We start from the raw sequence: 15,999 nt of genomic DNA, 5'->3' as shown, positions 1-15,999 counted from the left end.
TCCGATCTTCCCAAAACAGAAATCCTCTACGCAATCGATCACAGCACTAAAGGATTGGCAAAATGACGTAGTTCACTTTCTCACAACCATCTCCTCCGCGTTCCCGAGATCCATCTTTTCTTGCGTCTGCTGGTCACTATCGCCGGATGTATCCCCTAGTTTCACCCTAGCTCACTGTGTCGATTTAAGCTTACCGTACTGCAAGCCTACGCCAAGATGGTGCTAGTCCCGCGCCTCACCCACTCGCGATCGTCCCGCGAGGCTTCCGCGAGACACCGCGTCTGACAGACAGCGTAATATACTATAAGAATTAACACTGAATCGCAGGCCCAGACCACCGCTGTTAGGGAATGACATCCGAGTCCGAGACCTAAAGGTGACGGAGTCCAAAATGCGCTCTCCCAGGGCACTCGCAATCCTCTGCAGGCCGACCAACTCATCATCTATTCTACGGCTAGTATCGACACTGAAATTCAGCACCATTGCCTCCGAACATGGTCCCCCTGATCGCGTGCGGCAGATCCCCCCGGAATTCATAAACCTAGTCCAGGAATACCTCCTCCCAGAATATGACGCAGTGCACATCATTATGGGCAAAGAAACCGGTACTAAGGATATCCCGCTTCTGCTCTCGGGAAGGTTTGAATAGCTGTAAAACACATCCTCCGATCTGGGCAGCCAGAATTACTCGCAGATTCCGAGAGCGGTTGTTGCGGGGGGTGGATTCCACAAGGAGGCTTTATTCGGGGTGAAGAGGGCGAGTGATGAGGTGGAGAGGGTGCCATGTTTGGGTGGGTTCTCTTTATTTCGCGTACTTGATTTGACTTGAGTCGATTTACATCAGTGAGCACTACGACGTACGAACATAATAGTAAAGCAGTAGACCCGTAGACGCTAAGGTCGGGACAGAGCAAGGACGGCGGTCATGGGAGACAGCCCCCGGACAAGGCGGAACAGGATGCAGTTTGCAAGGTGACAACCAAAAGGTGAAGAGCAGCCTCGCGCATCCGGAAGTCAGTGGCGATGGGGTGTGGGAGTATTGAATCGTATCGCATTTTACACGCCTAACCTGCGCGACTCCAAACAACTCGAACTACCATATCCAACACACTCTCCTCCTGATCCCGATCCAAATGTCTCAGCCACACCCCTTACCGCGCCTCAAACTGCACCATCCTATCTGTTCTCTTCTTATACAACAACCTCCCCCCGCACTCCTTGCACCTTATCGGCTCCCCTTTCTTCAGTACCACCTCCCCACACTGCCACCCCTTAGACGGCCAATTTGCAGGTCGTTCCTTCTCTTGATATCTCGAAATATCCCAGTTCGTCCCGCAGACGTACGCTACCGCCCTGTTCTCGTCGCTCCACTGCCCGGTATACCCCAAGTGGGACTGCCCGCTGGCTCCGGCTTCCAGCTCCGCAGAATTTGTGCCGTTGTGCGGCTTCGGCGCCGTGTTGGCGAACTTGGTAGTCGAGGGCGCGGATATGTGGATGCCGCCGGAGCCGATGCGTGGGAGGCGGGGTTTTGCAGTGGGGGCGTCCTTGTCGTTGCCGGTGAGGTCGTTGGCGGCGTCTCCGTCGTCGCCCTCGTTGTCGTTGTCGTTGTCGTTGTCGTTGTCGTTGTCGTTGTCGTTGTCGTTGTCGTTGTCGTTGTCGTTGTCGTTGTCGTTGCCGGTGAGGTTGTTGTCGGCGTCGCTGCGTCCATCGTCATTGTCCTGGTTTGCGGCCTCCATATCGGCGAGGGCGTCGTCTGGGTCGAAATCGGAACCATCGTCGAGCGAGTCTTGGCCGTCGAAGGACTCGCCGCTGGGACGTCGCTCAGGAATCTCGCCGAAGTCAATCTCTTCCTCGTTGTCTGCCATATTGGGAGTATGGCGCTAACTGGCAAGTACGAAAGATGTGAATCTCAGACAGCGGGGGAAATTTTCCCTGGGCAGATGATGCAGACGCTGTGCGGGATACGATGCAGTTCCACAAACCTGCCAGACTGAAGGAGAGAATGGCATCTTAGCAGTCTTTATTGAGAATGTAATAGGAAAGGATTTAGGGTGCGGTAAGGACAAAGACACTCATGTCGTGGCTGTATAGCTGTGTAGACAAAGGCGCCGGTTCCGACGACGACGGCGGTCTGGTAACAAAGACACGACATACGTCCCAAATCTATGGATTTACTCAACACCCAGCCTAGTTAAACTTGATGTTGGACGCGAGATACCACATGGCATTACGTCGTTCGATAGAAAGAATGAAAAGCCAAGTTTGTAGACGACCAAGTTCGTTGAATGAGGAACTGAACGAGACTGGCCCTTCCCAATGGGAGAGATTTGTACGGTTGGACTATCGGATGCTGGATCTGATAGAATCAATCAGACTTTGGATGTATAGGCTTCAGGGGTCGTTGGTTCAGTGAGTACACGAAGTCCAACGCAGCGCTGCCCGCGTCAGCTCCCTTACGCTTTTGTTGTTCGTCGCGAAGGATCCCTGCAAACTTCTCCGCTAGGAAACTTTCAGATGAGACGCGTTACGAAACGTCTAATACAGTCAATCGCCTTGTGATGAAAAGAAGCAGAAGACTAATATTGGACATCGCTGCATGTTCAGATCCCGTCCTGAGCGAGCTCTGTTGTGAGTGTGGTCAAGGTCGTTGAGATTTTGCGACAGTCATACGCGATGCGAAGCATGTTGTCCTCATGAGCGATTTCATGAGGGTTTTCAGAGCGGATATGTTGACGAACATCATAAGCGCAATCATCTCTACAAGGAGTAGCTGGGTATTTTCGACTCGCGGCCTTTGTGGACGTGTTGGTCGTGCGCTATTTAGAGAGGAGCGACGAGGCGAATTCCTTCACGTGATGACACTAGTCCGTAAATCGTGCGACCCACCTCGCTTAGATTTTGAAGCGCACTCGACACCCAAGCCGAGCAGAACAACCCTCCGCAAGACTTCCCACTTCGAACCTCTCGACATATCGACAACCGTCACCATGCCGGTACGCCGCCGCCCCGCCCGCCTTCGCGTGAACATCGTACTGACGTGCCACAGAGCCACAAGTCCTTCCGCACCAAGCAAAAGCTTGCCAAAGCTCAGAAGCAGAACCGCCCCATCCCTCAGTGGATCCGCCTGAGGACGGGCAACACCATCCGGTACTTTCCCCTCGACGCGCTGCCCGCGACACTTCGATCCGACAGAAAATCCAGACATACTGACAGCGATGCAGCTACAACGCCAAGAGGCGACACTGGCGCAAGACCCGTATCGGCATCTAAACGATTCGCCACCCCTCTCCCTGCCAGCTCACGATTCTCGAGCCCCAGCATCAATTCTTTCACGTCCGGCGAGCGAGCGACACGGGAACGGCATGGCTGGCAATTGGCTGGCTGCTGCGCGGCGGTAGGGTGGAACGATGGATGGACGCTCTCACGAGGGAGGCTTGCATGCATATCATGATTTGAGTGAAGGGTTTTCCAAGGACGCTCACTCTGGCTGGCGCTTATGGGTTCGAAAATTAGGGTTAGGCAGTGGACATGAATGAAACACTTGCAGGACTGAACACTGGTGGATTGTGCAGACGCAACCGGAACATTGACGAGTTGAGGTGCTGTGATCGCTCGACGGAAACTTCGGTATCTATAATCGTTGTTTTGAGTCGCTTTGCCGGATGACCTGACGTCCCGTCTGCCGGATACAACACAGCAACTATTTATGGCGTCGCCTCACGCATTTACACGGCACATCTCTCCGCGCCCAACAGGGCGCTTCATCCGAAGCGCAGACAATCACCAAAGACGACATGGCAGCTCTACGACAGAGACCTCGCAAGTCTCGACACATCGCATTGGCGCAGCGTGTGCACCTTTGTTCCCTAAACCCAGGGTGACCGAAGCACAGTAAATTGACGCAGCACGCCCGCAGGCACATCACAAACACGACGATAACGCAACGATACACACCACCGTCAACATGCACCGTAACTTCTATTTTCCATGCCTAACGTATCTCATGCATACCATAACCCATAACCCATACCTCATACCTCATAAACCATAACCCCTCCCATGATCCCCACCCTACCGCCCACTCCTAACACTAAACCTCGGCTCACCCTCCAAATCCACCACACACACCCGCTCCTCGCCCCGCCCACACGTCTCAAACAGACTCACCCCGCCATCCTCCACCTTGATCACCGTGCTGCTCCCCGCGTAGCAGACGCTCTTCTCGCTGCCGCACCGGTTCGCCAGGACCACGTACCACGGGCCAGGCACGTCCTTGCTGCGCTCGACGACGGGCTGGAACCGCTCCACCCAGTACGCGACAGTCGCGACGTCCGGGGCTGCGGGCTCGGCTGCGATTTCCGAGGCCGTGAGGTGGGACAGCCAGGCCATGGAGACGACGATCAGAGGGTTCGTTCCCTGTGGCGTGGGCGAGTCCGAGTGGGATAGCGGTGGCACGGGAGCCAGCGCTGCGCTTGCAAACTCGTAGTCCGACCACGGCGCCAGAAACCGGTGCGGGTTGATGTCCATGCATATCCCCTGAATCACGTTGCCCAGCTTCTGCAGATGCTCGACTTTGAAGCGCTCCGGGGGCTCGGCGGCCCAGGTTTCGTCCGTGTAGTAGAGGAAGGATTTGCGGTAGTTTTGGAGGATGGCGCCGGTGGGGGAGACGGTGACGGTGGAGTTGTAGTTTGTTGGTTCTTGGTGGGGGGATGAGGGGGAGGGGAGGGTGCGCTCGGGGTAGCCGACGGTTACATGGCAGTTGTAGTGCTGGGCGACTTGGATGGCCCAGTGGGTTGTTATGCCTGAGGTGGTGGGTTCCAGGTAGGGGGTGATTTCTTCGAGGGAGTGGAAGTTGTAGCCTGGGGTGTGTTAGCATGTGCAGATATGATGTTGTTGTGGTTGAGCTTGTGGTAGATGTGTCCATGTAGAGTATAACAAGTCTTGTCAGATATGTCATCGTTTTGGTCACATGTATTGCCCTGTTCGATCGGTTGCCAATATGAACCTGTCAATGCTGCAAAGGGCAGACAATGTTTGTTCATACTCTCCAGTGGCTGACCGTCTGTGGAGAAGAAGCGGCGCTCATGCCCAAAACGTACCTGAAAAGGCCATTTCTGGCAATATCAGCCAGTCCAGATCCACAGGTATCTTTGCGCGCTGCAGTAGGTCATCGGCCCGCTTGATGTTGGCCTGCACGGTACCCACATCTGGGGCAAACTGCAGCAGCGCAATCTTCATCTTTTCAGCAGCCCTCGTGCACCGCTCGTGTACAGCTGTGGAAGCTCCCCTGAACGATCTTGGCTCCCAGCTCGCGCGAGCTACCTCGTACGGCGGTGCGGGCAGGCTAAGTTAGTGAACCACCGCCAGAGGATCCGCGCGCACTACGCAGGCTATCATGTAAATGCACGCGCAATAGCCGCAAGCAGATTTGGATGGCCTCGCTCCAGCGTTGGCTGGACATTGTGCCCGGGTGAATGAAGTGGGATACAAGGTTCCTGAACGGGTCTAGAACGCAGTGCGCGGGCAGCCAATCACGGCGGCCGCGCGGGCGAGCTTAAGCCGAGCAAGCTATGACGCTATCATGTCTTTTTGCCAACGTCTCACGAGAGGTGCTCGAGTCCAGGCACGCTGCATTCTGCGTGGCTCGATGCGACAGACGCATTAGTTATTTCCAATGGCGGGCCGACGGCTCATCGACGCGGCGAAGCTGTTCAATGCCTCGAAAGGCATCGCGCAGCAGCACCTGAAGCTCCGCTCGCAGCAGCTCGATGTCTTCACCAAGACGTCCTCCCTCGCCAAGGCCGCGAAGAACCAGACCGACCGCATTACCCTGACGCTCGAGGCTGCGCGCGTGCTCTCGCAGCGGCTGAACGAGGAGGCGCCCAGGTATGCCTCTGCTGCCGTACAGCGGGCGACAGGTGCCCAGCATGCGGACGTCCCGACGAAGGACAGTGTCAAGGGCGAGAGGCCCAGGGAAGATACAAAGACGGGCCTGGAACAGGACCATCATTATGACCGGTCGGCAAAGAACACGCAGGCAGCACCGCCGGCTGACGGAGAACTCGGCGTGCGCCAGGAGGAGGCCGGCCAGGCGCCGCTGCCGGACGGGACAATTCCTTCAGCTGGGGTCACGCTGGAGGAGGGAACCAGAGGCCAGGACACGTTCAGCGAACGGCCGGTTCCCGAGGCCCCGAAAGCGCCGCTCGCAGAGGAACACCGCACCAAGCCGAGGGATGACGAGGGCATGCGGCCTGTCGAGTCCAGGGCGTCGACGATACCTGTGCCAGGCAAGCCCGCCGGTGCCTCGAGTGACAAGATCATGTCGGTGGATGAGATGCGCGCCCAGCGTGAACAGTTCGACCAGATCCCGTCGCACGCAAACGAGCCGTACCATCCCTCTCCCGCGCCGCGAGTACAGCAATTGCAGGAAGGACACGACCGAGACGTCTTCTACACGCGATCAGTAGAATCAGAACCAACGACCTCCTCTCACCAATCACCGAAGACGCGGATACCCAGATATGGCGAGACGCACCAAGAGAGCGACTTCCACGTCCGGGATGAGCAGATGAACCAGGACGTCTACTACTCTGTAGCTGAGCCAGACCAAGAGCAGATGCAAAGAGAGGACATTCCACAACGGGTTGCTGTCCCATTACAGGAGAGCGTGCCAGAGGGCATCAACACAGACGTGTTCCTCACTACCCGATACAAGAAGATGCTAGGAGGGAACCCGTACAACCAGAAGCCACACATGGATCTGAAGGGCGCAGCGCGTACGCCGCTTGACCACACCAAAACTGCACAAGGCCACGATCAGGACACGTTCAATGTGCGGAGAAGTGAGGAGAGCCAGCCGTCGCTGCCAGAAGAACCCCTGCAGCAATCACACCCAGCACAGCCCACACAGCCCACGCAACCCGGGACATCAGAGAAAGAGATGCATGAGCTAGCCTCGCAGCTTGCAAAGGACGCCGAGGCAGCCGCTTCGCCCGCCTCTGAGGTAAGCACCTGCGTCTGCAATGATCAGACATCCAGCATGCTGATATACTAACAGCACTATCGCAGATTCCCAGTGAAGTGATTGACGAGCCAGAAAAGGCCCGGTATGAACTACGAGAGTCACGAGTTCCGTCATCACGGTTCGGCCGCATATGGCAATACGCAGGGCTGGGTACAAGCATGGCATTCGGTGCTGTTGGGGAGGGCTTGAGACGGGTCACGGGCACTGCGGCAGCCACTGGAGGGTCGCTCATGCTGAGTCCAGGCAACCTCGAAATACTGGTTGCGAAGCTGTCCCGAATGCGCGGTGCTGCTCTGAAGCTGGGTCAGATCATCAGCTTTCAGGACATCAAGATGCTGCCGCCGGCTATCCACGAAGTTCTGCAACGCGTGCAGGACAGTGCAGACTACATGCCCGCCTGGCAACGCGACAAGGTTCTTGCGAGCAACCTCGGCAGCGAATGGCGAGATCTGTTCACCTCATTTGATGAGAAGCCAATTGCAGCAGCATCGATCGGCCAGGTCCACAAAGCTGTGCTCAAGTCCACGGGACATCCTGTCGCAGTCAAGGTCCAGTATCCTGGCGTAGCCGATTCTATTGACTCCGACCTCAACAATCTCTCCATCCTACTCACTGCCTCGCGCCTCCTTCCCAAAGGCCTGTTCCTCGACCGCACCATCGCAAACGCCCGCACAGAGCTAGCATGGGAATGCGACTATGTCCGCGAAGCCGAGTGGCAAGAGCGCTTCCGCGCCGCCGTCGCCGATGACTCCTCAGTCTTCAAAGTTCCCAAGACCTTCCCGGAAGCCTGCGGGCCGCAAGTCCTAACCGCCGAGCTCGTCCACGGCGTCGGCGTTGCGAAGCTGCCCACCCTCGCCCAGGAAAAACGCGACTGGATCGGCACCCAGATCCTGCGGCTGTGCCTCCGAGAAATTATAGAATTCAAGTTCATGCAGACGGATCCAAACTGGACGAACTTTCTCTACAACGAGAAGGACCACAAGATTGAGCTCCTCGACTTTGGCGCCTCCCGCGAGTACGCTGAGGAGTTTGTAGACCCTTACATCAACGTCCTCATCGCCGCTTCGCTGAACGACCGCAACGCTATCCGCGACCTCTCCATCCAGCTCGGCTATCTCACTGGTGCGGAATCGCAGCCTATGCTCGACGCACACATCCAGTCGGTCCTCACACTCGCAGAGCCCTTCCAGGAGTCTGGGCCAGAGATTTACGACTTCAGGGACCAGACCATCACCGACCGGGTGCGTGGGCTGATTCCGGTTATGGTGCGGGAACGCCTGGCACCGCCGCCTGAGGAAACTTATAGTTTGCATCGGAAGCTGAGCGGCGCGTTTTTGCTCTGCGCGAGGTTGGGGAGCAGAGTGCCATGTCGCGCGTTGTTTGAGAAGGCTATCGAGACGTATCGCAAGGGTGGGAAGATAACGAATCCATAGTCAGAGCTTGTAAGTATACTGTGCTATATTGTAAATATTATTCGTCCCTGGGATGGCGGATCGGGATGCAGTGGCCGCATGCCGTATCACATCAACATCGTGTTCACTCATACTACATGGCTTTTCCGCATCGAGAACGCTGCCAGCAGTTCAAAGACCACGATCGAGTTCGCATAAGCTCGTCCCTCACGGTCACAAGGGTACACTCGCGCAGTGGGTAACCATTGATGAGTATCAGCTCCATTGATGAAAGTGTCGCGCTCGCGCTATAAAGAGTGTAAGAAAGTATATGTACAACAGAAGATCCAGCTCTATCCACAATCACCACGTTTTTCACCCCAGTAACAATCCTCTCTACAACATGCTCGTATCATGCCTCCACACTCGTCATCTTAAACGCGGCGGAGCGTCTGGAATCCGCTGGGCGCGGCGATAGAGCCACTGAATGAGGGAGCAGCAGTAGGTCCGGCGCCGGGAGCACCAGAGTGTTGGCCGTGTCCGCCGAAGCCGCCGGTAGGCCGCGCAGAGCCAGAGAATCCGCCACTGTGGTGAGGACGACCGCTGCCGTGGGCAACGCCTGATGGCAGAGTGCCCGTGGGTCGCTCACCACCCTGGACACCGCTGGCGTCGGCCGCTTGAGCCGCAAAAGACGGCGCGGCGGACGGAGCGACGCCGCTGAAGCTGCCCGTAGGGCGGGGGAAACCCGAACCTGACGGGAATCCTGAAGGCGGAGGGCCTAGACGAGTACGATGTCAGTTGAAGTTAAGGAAATTGAGGCTGTGGGCTGGCATCTCGGCGCGTTGAGGTACCCCAGGATGGGTGGTGAACAACGATTTGAGAGCCGCATATCCGCACAGGTTATGTGAAGACTACTTACCAGTAGGTTGAGGACGACCGCTGCCGTGAGCGAAGCCTGACGGGAACGAGGGGAGCCCCGTCGGCGCTACGCCACCAGATCCGCTAGGAAAGCCGCTGGGAAGGCCGCTGGGAAGGCCGCTGGGCAGGACACTTGGCAGACCGCTGGGGAACGAAGGAAGTCCAGAGCTCTCTTGACGACGCTGGAGCCCAGCATCGGTAGGCGCAGCTCCAGAAGGTCCGGCCGCAGATGGGAAGCCCGAGAATGCAGGCAGGTCTGTGGGCCGGGCCCCAGAGGGGTGAGCGAAGCCTGAAGCGCCACTGGGCCTGTGGTGAGGATGGCCGTGGTGGCCAGACGGGCTGGCGAAGCCTGAAGCACCAGACGGGAAAGCTCCCGTCGGGCGAGCAGCGAAGCTGTGTTCGCCGGAAAAGCTGGGGACGCCGCTGAATTGAGGGCGGGCGGAGCCAGACTCCTGGGCGGAGGCGAAAGCGATGATGAAGGCTGCGGTGAGGGCGGTGAACTTCATTTTGACTTGGGTGACAAGAATGGATGCAGTGAATGCGGACGGCGAAAAGGGTTGGAGGACTGGAAATTCTGGGATGCAGATAGATGCAGATGTGCTGAAATGAGCGAGACACACAGTGTACTCTGAAAGAAAGACAGTGACTGAGAAGTCGGTGAAAGTAAACGAAGAGAATGTCTTGCTGAGCTGTACCCTCCCTCCCTGTGCCTGCCCAGCCTTATATACCATCGCACCTCACCAGCCCCCACGAAAACCCCCGATCCATTCAAGCTTTCGCCTGAGGCTCACGCGCCGGGGTCGAGAGCGTGCATCGAGTCGTCGCGTTGTTTCGGTGGAGCCCGTTTCATTAAACAGCACGCATCCCCCTGTGACCGTCCGTGACGAGGCGAGCCCAGCCTCGCAGATCGCGAATGGGGACGAGGTTTAGTGACGCGTATGCTTTCCGTGAAACATGGTGAGAGCTGGTGGTAGAATGAGTACCATGGGACGCGTATGCAGCGGGGCGGCCGTAGCGCGGGCGCGATGTTTCATGTGCAAGCGGGAAGGTCGCTGTGGACGGACAACAGTGTAGCCTCAAGCGAATGCATCGCGGAAAATTATTGCGGAAAGTTGAACAGTCGATGATGGGCAAGGTAAAGTTTTGAAGCCTTTCATCACGGCATCAAGCTATGGACAAGTCGCATAAGTACAAACGTTGAAGGGCTGCATCCGACAAACCTGCCCATTCCAGCGCGTTCCTGCATGAGCGTTGCAGTCCGGTCCTCGGACCAACATGTCACTGGCCGCTCCCGCTTCACGGCGCATGTCCGCACCTTCATTTCTACCAAACCATGGAAATCCAGAAGTCTATGATGTGGGCAGTTGTTTCAGGCGAGCCGCGTTAGAAAAGAACGACAGGTCTGAGCGCTCTGACGCAAGCCTCATTTACTCCAAGCTTTGGCGGTGGAAGCGGACCGCAGGTTGAGTGAGGGTGACGAAGAGGTACCTTTTGGGATGGTAGTGGGCGGGTCATAGGTGGATATGGGGTCTTTTGTCGTTTCGAAGGAAGACGATGTACATTATGCAAGATCGGTCACAGAAGGATAGAGCCGCATGCATGGAGCTGTCCTATTTGAGGAAATGCGGGATTCGAGATGGCACCATCGTGCTGTCAGACTGGTAGCGAAAAAAGTAACTGTCTAGCGCTCAGGAGCCCTGTCCTATCGACCGCCTTGTCACTCAGGGGCGCCGTCGTTCTCTCTATACCTACAGAGTGTCCGATTTTTAACGACTGCTCACTGCGATTGCAGCGTAGAATTATCCTACGCTTCGTGATGCTGCGATTTGCTCTTGCAATCGCATCGTCTTGTCGTAATGAAGTGGCGGCTTGAGCTGACGACGCCCAATTTCGACAGTATAGCCTGGCAATACCAAGACATAACTTTGTCCCTAGAGGAGAGAAGATATCCTTGGCTCTTGAATGTGCACGAAATTTCCGTCGGAAATATTCAGGATGTTGGAGTTTCGCGGAGGCTGGAGTCTGGTTACACACCAGGTTCTCTGTCAGTCTGGGAGTCAACATAGTCAGTTGCTTATCTGTTTGAGTATTTCATCTGAAACGCAAAGGAGACATTTTGTACTGGGCGTGCTCAATGGCGTTTCTCTCAAAATTGCTATTTTCCTCAACCTTTGTTGTCTTTTCGCGCAGCCCACAAGATACCTCTTTTCATCTGCTCAATAAACCATTCATCCGAATACGCCTCATCAAAATGCCCTAATGCCGTAAAGAAAACCCTCCCACCCTCAAACTCCTGACACCACGCCAGTGGATGATCATCTCCATGCTTCCCCCCCTCAAAAGACTTCGGATCCCCTCTAAGCAAGACTTTCAGATTGCTGTTCCCACGCGGATGGGACGTAAAATTGTAAAACTCGTCGGTCCAGCTTTCCCGGCCACCACAGCAGTTCATGATGAAGTGGTCCTGGTTCATGTCCTCGACGAGCACAATGCCTGGCTCGTGCGGCGGATGCTGATCGAAGTGCGCGCCGATGAGATTCTCATACCACGCGTCATTTGGCATGCCAGCTGCTGCGCCATGGATGGCGACTACGCCGCCACCATCGCGGACGAATTGTTTCAGAGCATCGAGTTGGTCTTGGGTGAAAATGTCGCCGATGGTTTGGAGAAGGATGATAACTGCATAATTAGAGAGATTGTCAAAAGTAAAGGTCGATGCGTCTTCGCTCGCTGTGACGATGAATTGCGAGGTTTGCTCTGCGAGGCATTGGAGTGAGGCGACGCCGGCTGGAATGGAGTCGTGCCGGTAGCCACATGTCTTGCTGAAGACGAGGACGTCGAAGGGTTTCTGCGTTTCCATATCTTCCGCAATCTGCTCAATGTGATATACAGCGTACTATTCTGCAAGTGCTTCCGCATTGCAACCCTGGCATGTTATACGTTGTTGGTTTGGCAGGCCAATTAGGCTGATGTGCAACCCCGAGGAGGCTTGAGGATGTATGTGACGTCATCTCGTTGCAACAACCGAGTGACACGATGGAAAGCTCAAGCTGAGTGAGTCTGTACTTCAGTAGTATGCGAAAATGATGTGTTGTTGAGGCCGGAGAAGCAAATGATGGGGAAGGAGCTAAAAGCGTCAGTGGATCTGCCATGCTCGAGCCACTTTTTACGCCACGCATCTCTCCTTCGCGAATATACTCCTCGTAGATTCTCCACAGCAATAATCATGCTGGTTCAGCCACAGATTGGTCACATCTCACAATGTTCTTTCATCATCCGTGAATCTGTTATATCCGACAAATGTAAGCACGATCGAATCCACCACTCACAAGACAAACCGCTTGGCGCACTAGTGGGGGCCAGGCTGAGCAAGGAACTTTGGGAAACCTCTTCTTTCCATTTCCATCACCACAAAGAGTCATAACAGATAAGACCGAATCAGCACAATGTTCGAGTTTGTGACAGTCAACCACCCCCACGAAATGCACGACCGGCAGCGCCAAAAGCGCATACGGCAGCACGCCATCCGCAACGGGATGCAGAACAAGCGAAAGGAAGAAGCGAGGAGGAACGACAACTTCGTAGCCAGTGTTATCGACGCACGCACTGGAAAGCTGAGACTGGAAGTACGATCGAGCTCTGCGCTGGTTTTGCCGAAGCCTCTGTCGGGTGGGCGACTTGATCCATTTGACTCTCTGCCTGGCGATGGTGAACGCTTGAGGTCATTGATGGCGCACAGTCAGTTTCCTTGTGTATATGACCGTAAGTTATTTGGCTAATTCTTTGTAGAGAGTGCACGCTCTGCCGGCGAACCGGTCTTCTGCGTTGAGGACGCCGGGAAAATCTTCTTCGAAGGCCTGGACGACGTCTTTCGAGGCGCGTTATCGGATCCCTTGATGTTTCATGCGCTCTCATTAGCATTGGCGCTGGCTGCGAATATGAATGTTCCCAACGTAGAATGCTTGACGCAGCGTGGAGCGACGCTTCGTAATCTAAGGCACCGCATGTCCAACCCAGGACTGGTACCATCGGTATCAACACTTACAGCTATGCTGATGATCATCGGCTACGAGGTAAACCTCACTGTGACCCATAGTACCTTTACAAGCCTAATGCGTACTTCAGTATCGAGTGGATGGATCCAACGCGAATAGCATATCAACGCATCTTAGTGCCATAAAAAACGTCGTAGAACTTACCAACGCCTCAAACGTTTCGATATCAGACGCGATAAGGCGAGCGCTGTTCTGGCAGGACCTTTATTCATGTCTCTTCGTTGGCACGACTCGTCTGCTTTCTCATCGGGACTACGAAGAGACCAGCCGCGAGACACTTCCGTCTTCGGCAGCGGGATCCTTTGTATCTCCAGGATTCGAGAATATAATATCCGATTTCCCTGGAGAATTCGCAGAGATTATGGGTGACCTCAATGCGCTTTGCACTTTGGTCGACACGCGCTGTAGTCCGGGAGATCTTCCACTTCGAGAGTGTCCCATTGATAACTTCCAGTACTACATAGAGTCCCGCTTGGTCGACCTGCTCAGCCAGAACAGGTTCTCGGGTACAGAGGATCATTTTCTGCAAGCATGTATTTATGCTTCATTTTTTGTTACTTACAATCTGTCCACCGGCATCTGGGAAGGCTGTTTCATCCCGGAGTGGTGTGCTACGCAGGTTATGACTCTATTGACCAAGACGCGGAGCGATCCACGATGGAAGGAAGAACGCTATGAAAACCTGTTGCTGTGGCTTCTATTTGTGAGTGGAGCTATGGCAAAGCGGAACCGAATTCGATCGCGCGCCATCAACATGGTCCATGGCTGCTTTCATGATCTTCTGGACGGTCTATACGATGACTGGGACCAGCTGCTGAAAGTGATGAAGACATTCGTGTGGTCGAGCCATTCAATGGAGCAGAAAGTATGGCAATTCTGGCAGGACCTGCATTCGCCACAGCCAGGGATTGGTCGTTTCGAAGAAGAGATCGGAACCATGCATCCAGCATGAGCGAGTAAGAACAAGAAGGCTGATGAAAACTCCGCGAGACTTATCTGTCGCTGTTAGTCAAGTCCAAGGGCGCGTGAGTCAGAAGGGCGGAGGATGCACCTTCCTATTCAGGTGTCATGGCACCATACATAATCCTCTGCATGGGAACCATCTAGCCAACTGTCCTCACACACCAAGAAGAAGAAGAATATCATGGGTATCAAAATACGGGAAGCGTCCGATGCGGACATACCGCGCGCTGCGCAAGGGGAAGCCGACGCATACGGTGCTGGCCAGAATGGTCCCTCTCTATTTTTCCCTGGCCCCTTCCCAGTCGCACCCACAGAGTCAAGAGCCAATCAAATCATCAACATGCGCAATAGCGACCCTACATGTCAACTCCTGATTGCTGTCGATGAAGAAACAGGCGAGCAAATGGGATTCGCGAAATACCACATCTACAAGACATCAGAGGACGTCAGCTCATCCGCAGGACGTCCAGTACCATCGGGACCCGGAGTGAACGAAGCGGCATGTGAAGCTTTCTTCGGCGGTCTCGTTGTCCGAAAGAAAGCGATTATGGGAACGAAACCACATATATGTACGTCGAAGTTTAGAGTAAAAGCGGACTTAGCTGACAAGCGCAGATCTGCACATGCTGCATACCGAACCCAAGTACCAAAGACGTGGTGCTGCAAGTGCACTGCTAAGATGGGGAACCGAAAGAGCAGACCAGCTGGGTTTGCCGGTATATCTTGAATCGTCTCATGAGGCTCATATCCTCTATGGGCGACATGGATTCAATGACGCAGAGACCTTCGAATGCGACATGAGACCTTTTGGCGGAGATAAGACGTTCACCGCGCCTTTGATGATACGGGGGCCTCTATAAGAGGGGGACTTTGTTACAGTAAATTTTCCCGAGGAGGCCTGAAGAGTTGTGAGAGCATTCAACGTATGCAACACCATACAGGGGCGTTGCAGTATCCACGGTTTCGATCAGTCTTGCAATTGATCGATTGTTCTGACAGCCATTGTCTCGTAGTGAGTTGCGATCCTTCAAGGGTGCCATAATGAAGGAGAGGATGTGCGTGGTTCCCACATATACCCATCACCCACTAACCGTATTTGATCAATTACATAATTACCGTAGCGCACTCAAGCTCCAAGTCGTTTGGACTTCCCAAACCTCCGATGTCATCTCCTACCGCCGCTTCAAATCGGGCTTCGTCCCGATCCTCATGTTCTCAATTATGGACTCGTAAAGAAGCACGAATGACACGTATTTGGTCCAAACATCGCGAAGTGATATCTGAGTCCAATTGTGTGGGTGTTTCACATCGAGAGCATTGTCCCCTCTTCCCAAACAACTGGCAGACGATAAGTAGAAGCGAAGTCCCATCGTCGCATACAAAGTACCGCATCTTGCATAAAGAATAGGCTCGCGACAATGCTGTGTGCCATTGCTACCAGTCAAGATTCTGCAGCTCAGCCTTACGTACCGGTGTTCCTACATACCTAAGGTAATCTCCGCAGCGTAAGCAGACCGATCGTCCATATACGGGCATCGAAGCAGCCGAGAACGCGCTAGGTTTTATCATGTATTCTCCATTGTCGTACGGCAGGACTTTGAGAATCCTATTCTCCGCCATTGGTTGCCTGTGGTGTTTCTACCTGAGC

At 54.8% G+C, this 15,999-nt stretch overlaps 9 protein-coding genes across 9 annotated transcripts; 5 read left to right on the top strand and 4 right to left on the bottom strand.

Annotated features, from left to right (window-relative positions):
* Positions 1–314: 314 nt before the first annotated feature.
* Positions 315–981, top strand: CC84DRAFT_1164197 (uncharacterized protein; the record flags this gene model as incomplete). The annotated part of the gene is made up of 1 exon (XM_018178441.1): positions 315–981. A coding segment is annotated over exon 1 (254 nt), but the record flags the coding sequence as incomplete, so codon positions are not given.
* Positions 982–1,151: 170 nt separating this feature from the next.
* On the bottom strand, positions 1,152–1,736 carry CC84DRAFT_1092167 (uncharacterized protein; the record flags this gene model as incomplete). The annotated part of the gene is made up of 1 exon (XM_018174438.1): positions 1,152–1,736. The coding sequence occupies one exon, from the start codon at positions 1,734–1,736 to the stop codon at positions 1,152–1,154; it is 585 nt and encodes a 194-aa protein (XP_018036097.1).
* Positions 1,737–2,952: 1,216 nt separating this feature from the next.
* Positions 2,953–3,738, top strand: CC84DRAFT_1145347 (ribosomal protein L39e). Its single transcript, XM_018176503.1, has 3 exons — positions 2,953–2,993; positions 3,047–3,147; positions 3,222–3,738. The coding sequence occupies exons 1-3, from the start codon at positions 2,988–2,990 to the stop codon at positions 3,268–3,270; spliced, it is 156 nt and encodes a 51-aa protein (XP_018036096.1). The 5' UTR covers positions 2,953–2,987; the 3' UTR covers positions 3,271–3,738.
* Positions 3,739–4,037: 299 nt separating this feature from the next.
* CC84DRAFT_1164195 (carbon-nitrogen hydrolase) lies at positions 4,038–5,470 on the bottom strand. The gene is made up of 2 exons (XM_018178440.1): positions 5,100–5,470; positions 4,038–4,859 (listed from the first exon to the last, which is right to left on the bottom strand). Exons 1-2 carry the CDS (start codon positions 5,236–5,238, stop codon positions 4,072–4,074), a joined length of 927 nt encoding a protein of 308 aa, XP_018036095.1. The 5' UTR covers positions 5,239–5,470; the 3' UTR covers positions 4,038–4,071.
* Positions 5,471–5,598: 128 nt separating this feature from the next.
* On the top strand, positions 5,599–8,760 carry CC84DRAFT_1196076 (ubiquinone biosynthesis protein-like protein coq-8). Its single transcript, XM_018181437.1, has 2 exons — positions 5,599–7,003; positions 7,069–8,760. The coding sequence occupies exons 1-2, from the start codon at positions 5,675–5,677 to the stop codon at positions 8,455–8,457; spliced, it is 2,718 nt and encodes a 905-aa protein (XP_018036094.1). The 5' UTR covers positions 5,599–5,674; the 3' UTR covers positions 8,458–8,760.
* Positions 8,691–10,291, bottom strand: CC84DRAFT_1259115 (uncharacterized protein). Its single transcript, XM_018184884.1, has 2 exons — positions 9,335–10,291; positions 8,691–9,193 (listed from the first exon to the last, which is right to left on the bottom strand). The coding sequence occupies exons 1-2, from the start codon at positions 10,062–10,064 to the stop codon at positions 8,850–8,852; spliced, it is 1,074 nt and encodes a 357-aa protein (XP_018036093.1). The 5' UTR covers positions 10,065–10,291; the 3' UTR covers positions 8,691–8,849.
* A 1,166-nt stretch (positions 10,292–11,457) lies between these two features.
* Positions 11,458–12,319, bottom strand: CC84DRAFT_732720 (glycosyl hydrolase). The gene has a single exon (XM_018187215.1). The coding sequence runs from the start codon at positions 12,191–12,193 to the stop codon at positions 11,498–11,500; it is 696 nt and encodes a 231-aa protein (XP_018036092.1). The 5' UTR covers positions 12,194–12,319; the 3' UTR covers positions 11,458–11,497.
* A 351-nt stretch (positions 12,320–12,670) lies between these two features.
* Positions 12,671–14,436, top strand: CC84DRAFT_732716 (uncharacterized protein). The gene is made up of 3 exons (XM_018187214.1): positions 12,671–13,071; positions 13,123–13,406; positions 13,459–14,436. The coding sequence occupies exons 1-3, from the start codon at positions 12,780–12,782 to the stop codon at positions 14,338–14,340; spliced, it is 1,458 nt and encodes a 485-aa protein (XP_018036091.1). The 5' UTR covers positions 12,671–12,779; the 3' UTR covers positions 14,341–14,436.
* Positions 14,437–14,532: 96 nt separating this feature from the next.
* On the top strand, positions 14,533–15,211 carry CC84DRAFT_1217047 (acyl-CoA N-acyltransferase; the record flags this gene model as incomplete). Its single annotated transcript, XM_018182859.1, has 2 exons — positions 14,533–14,920; positions 14,967–15,211. 2 exons carry the CDS (start codon positions 14,533–14,535, stop codon positions 15,209–15,211), a joined length of 633 nt encoding a protein of 210 aa, XP_018036090.1.
* Positions 15,212–15,999: the final 788 nt, after the last annotated feature.

The sequence above is a fragment of the Paraphaeosphaeria sporulosa genome, assembly GCF_001642045.1.
Source record: "Paraphaeosphaeria sporulosa strain AP3s5-JAC2a unplaced genomic scaffold CC84scaffold_5, whole genome shotgun sequence".
NCBI lineage: Eukaryota > Fungi > Ascomycota > Dothideomycetes > Pleosporales > Didymosphaeriaceae > Paraphaeosphaeria > Paraphaeosphaeria sporulosa.
The sequence above is the reverse complement of the archived record's forward strand: the minus strand, read 5'-3'. Positions and strand labels throughout refer to the sequence as shown.

Bases quoted from the DNA above. Each gene is read 5' to 3' on its own strand.
- CC84DRAFT_1164195 (XM_018178440.1), bottom strand. From the start codon at position 5,238: ATGAAGATTGCGCTGCTGCAGTTTGCCCCAGATGTGGGTACCGTGCAG. The intron at 4,860-5,099 runs GTACGTTTTGGG...AACACACCCCAG, and splicing joins GCCAGAAATGGCCTTTTCAG to GCTACAACTTCCACTCCCTC.
- CC84DRAFT_732720 (XM_018187215.1), bottom strand. From the start codon at position 12,193: ATGGAAACGCAGAAACCCTTCGACGTCCTCGTCTTCAGCAAGACATGT.
- CC84DRAFT_1196076 (XM_018181437.1), top strand. From the start codon at position 5,675: ATGGCGGGCCGACGGCTCATCGACGCGGCGAAGCTGTTCAATGCCTCG. The intron at 7,004-7,068 runs GTAAGCACCTGC...GCACTATCGCAG, and splicing joins CCGCTTCGCCCGCCTCTGAG to ATTCCCAGTGAAGTGATTGA.
- CC84DRAFT_1259115 (XM_018184884.1), bottom strand. From the start codon at position 10,064: ATGGTATATAAGGCTGGGCAGGCACAGGGAGGGAGGGTACAGCTCAGC. The intron at 9,194-9,334 runs GTAAGTAGTCTT...GTACTCGTCTAG, and splicing joins CGGTCGTCCTCAACCTACTG to GCCCTCCGCCTTCAGGATTC.
- CC84DRAFT_1145347 (XM_018176503.1), top strand. The intron at 3,148-3,221 runs GTACTTTCCCCT...ACAGCGATGCAG, and splicing joins AGGACGGGCAACACCATCCG to CTACAACGCCAAGAGGCGAC.
- CC84DRAFT_732716 (XM_018187214.1), top strand. From the start codon at position 12,780: ATGTTCGAGTTTGTGACAGTCAACCACCCCCACGAAATGCACGACCGG. The intron at 13,072-13,122 runs GTCAGTTTCCTT...AATTCTTTGTAG, and splicing joins GAGGTCATTGATGGCGCACA to AGAGTGCACGCTCTGCCGGC. The intron at 13,407-13,458 runs GTAAACCTCACT...TGCGTACTTCAG, and splicing joins TGATGATCATCGGCTACGAG to TATCGAGTGGATGGATCCAA.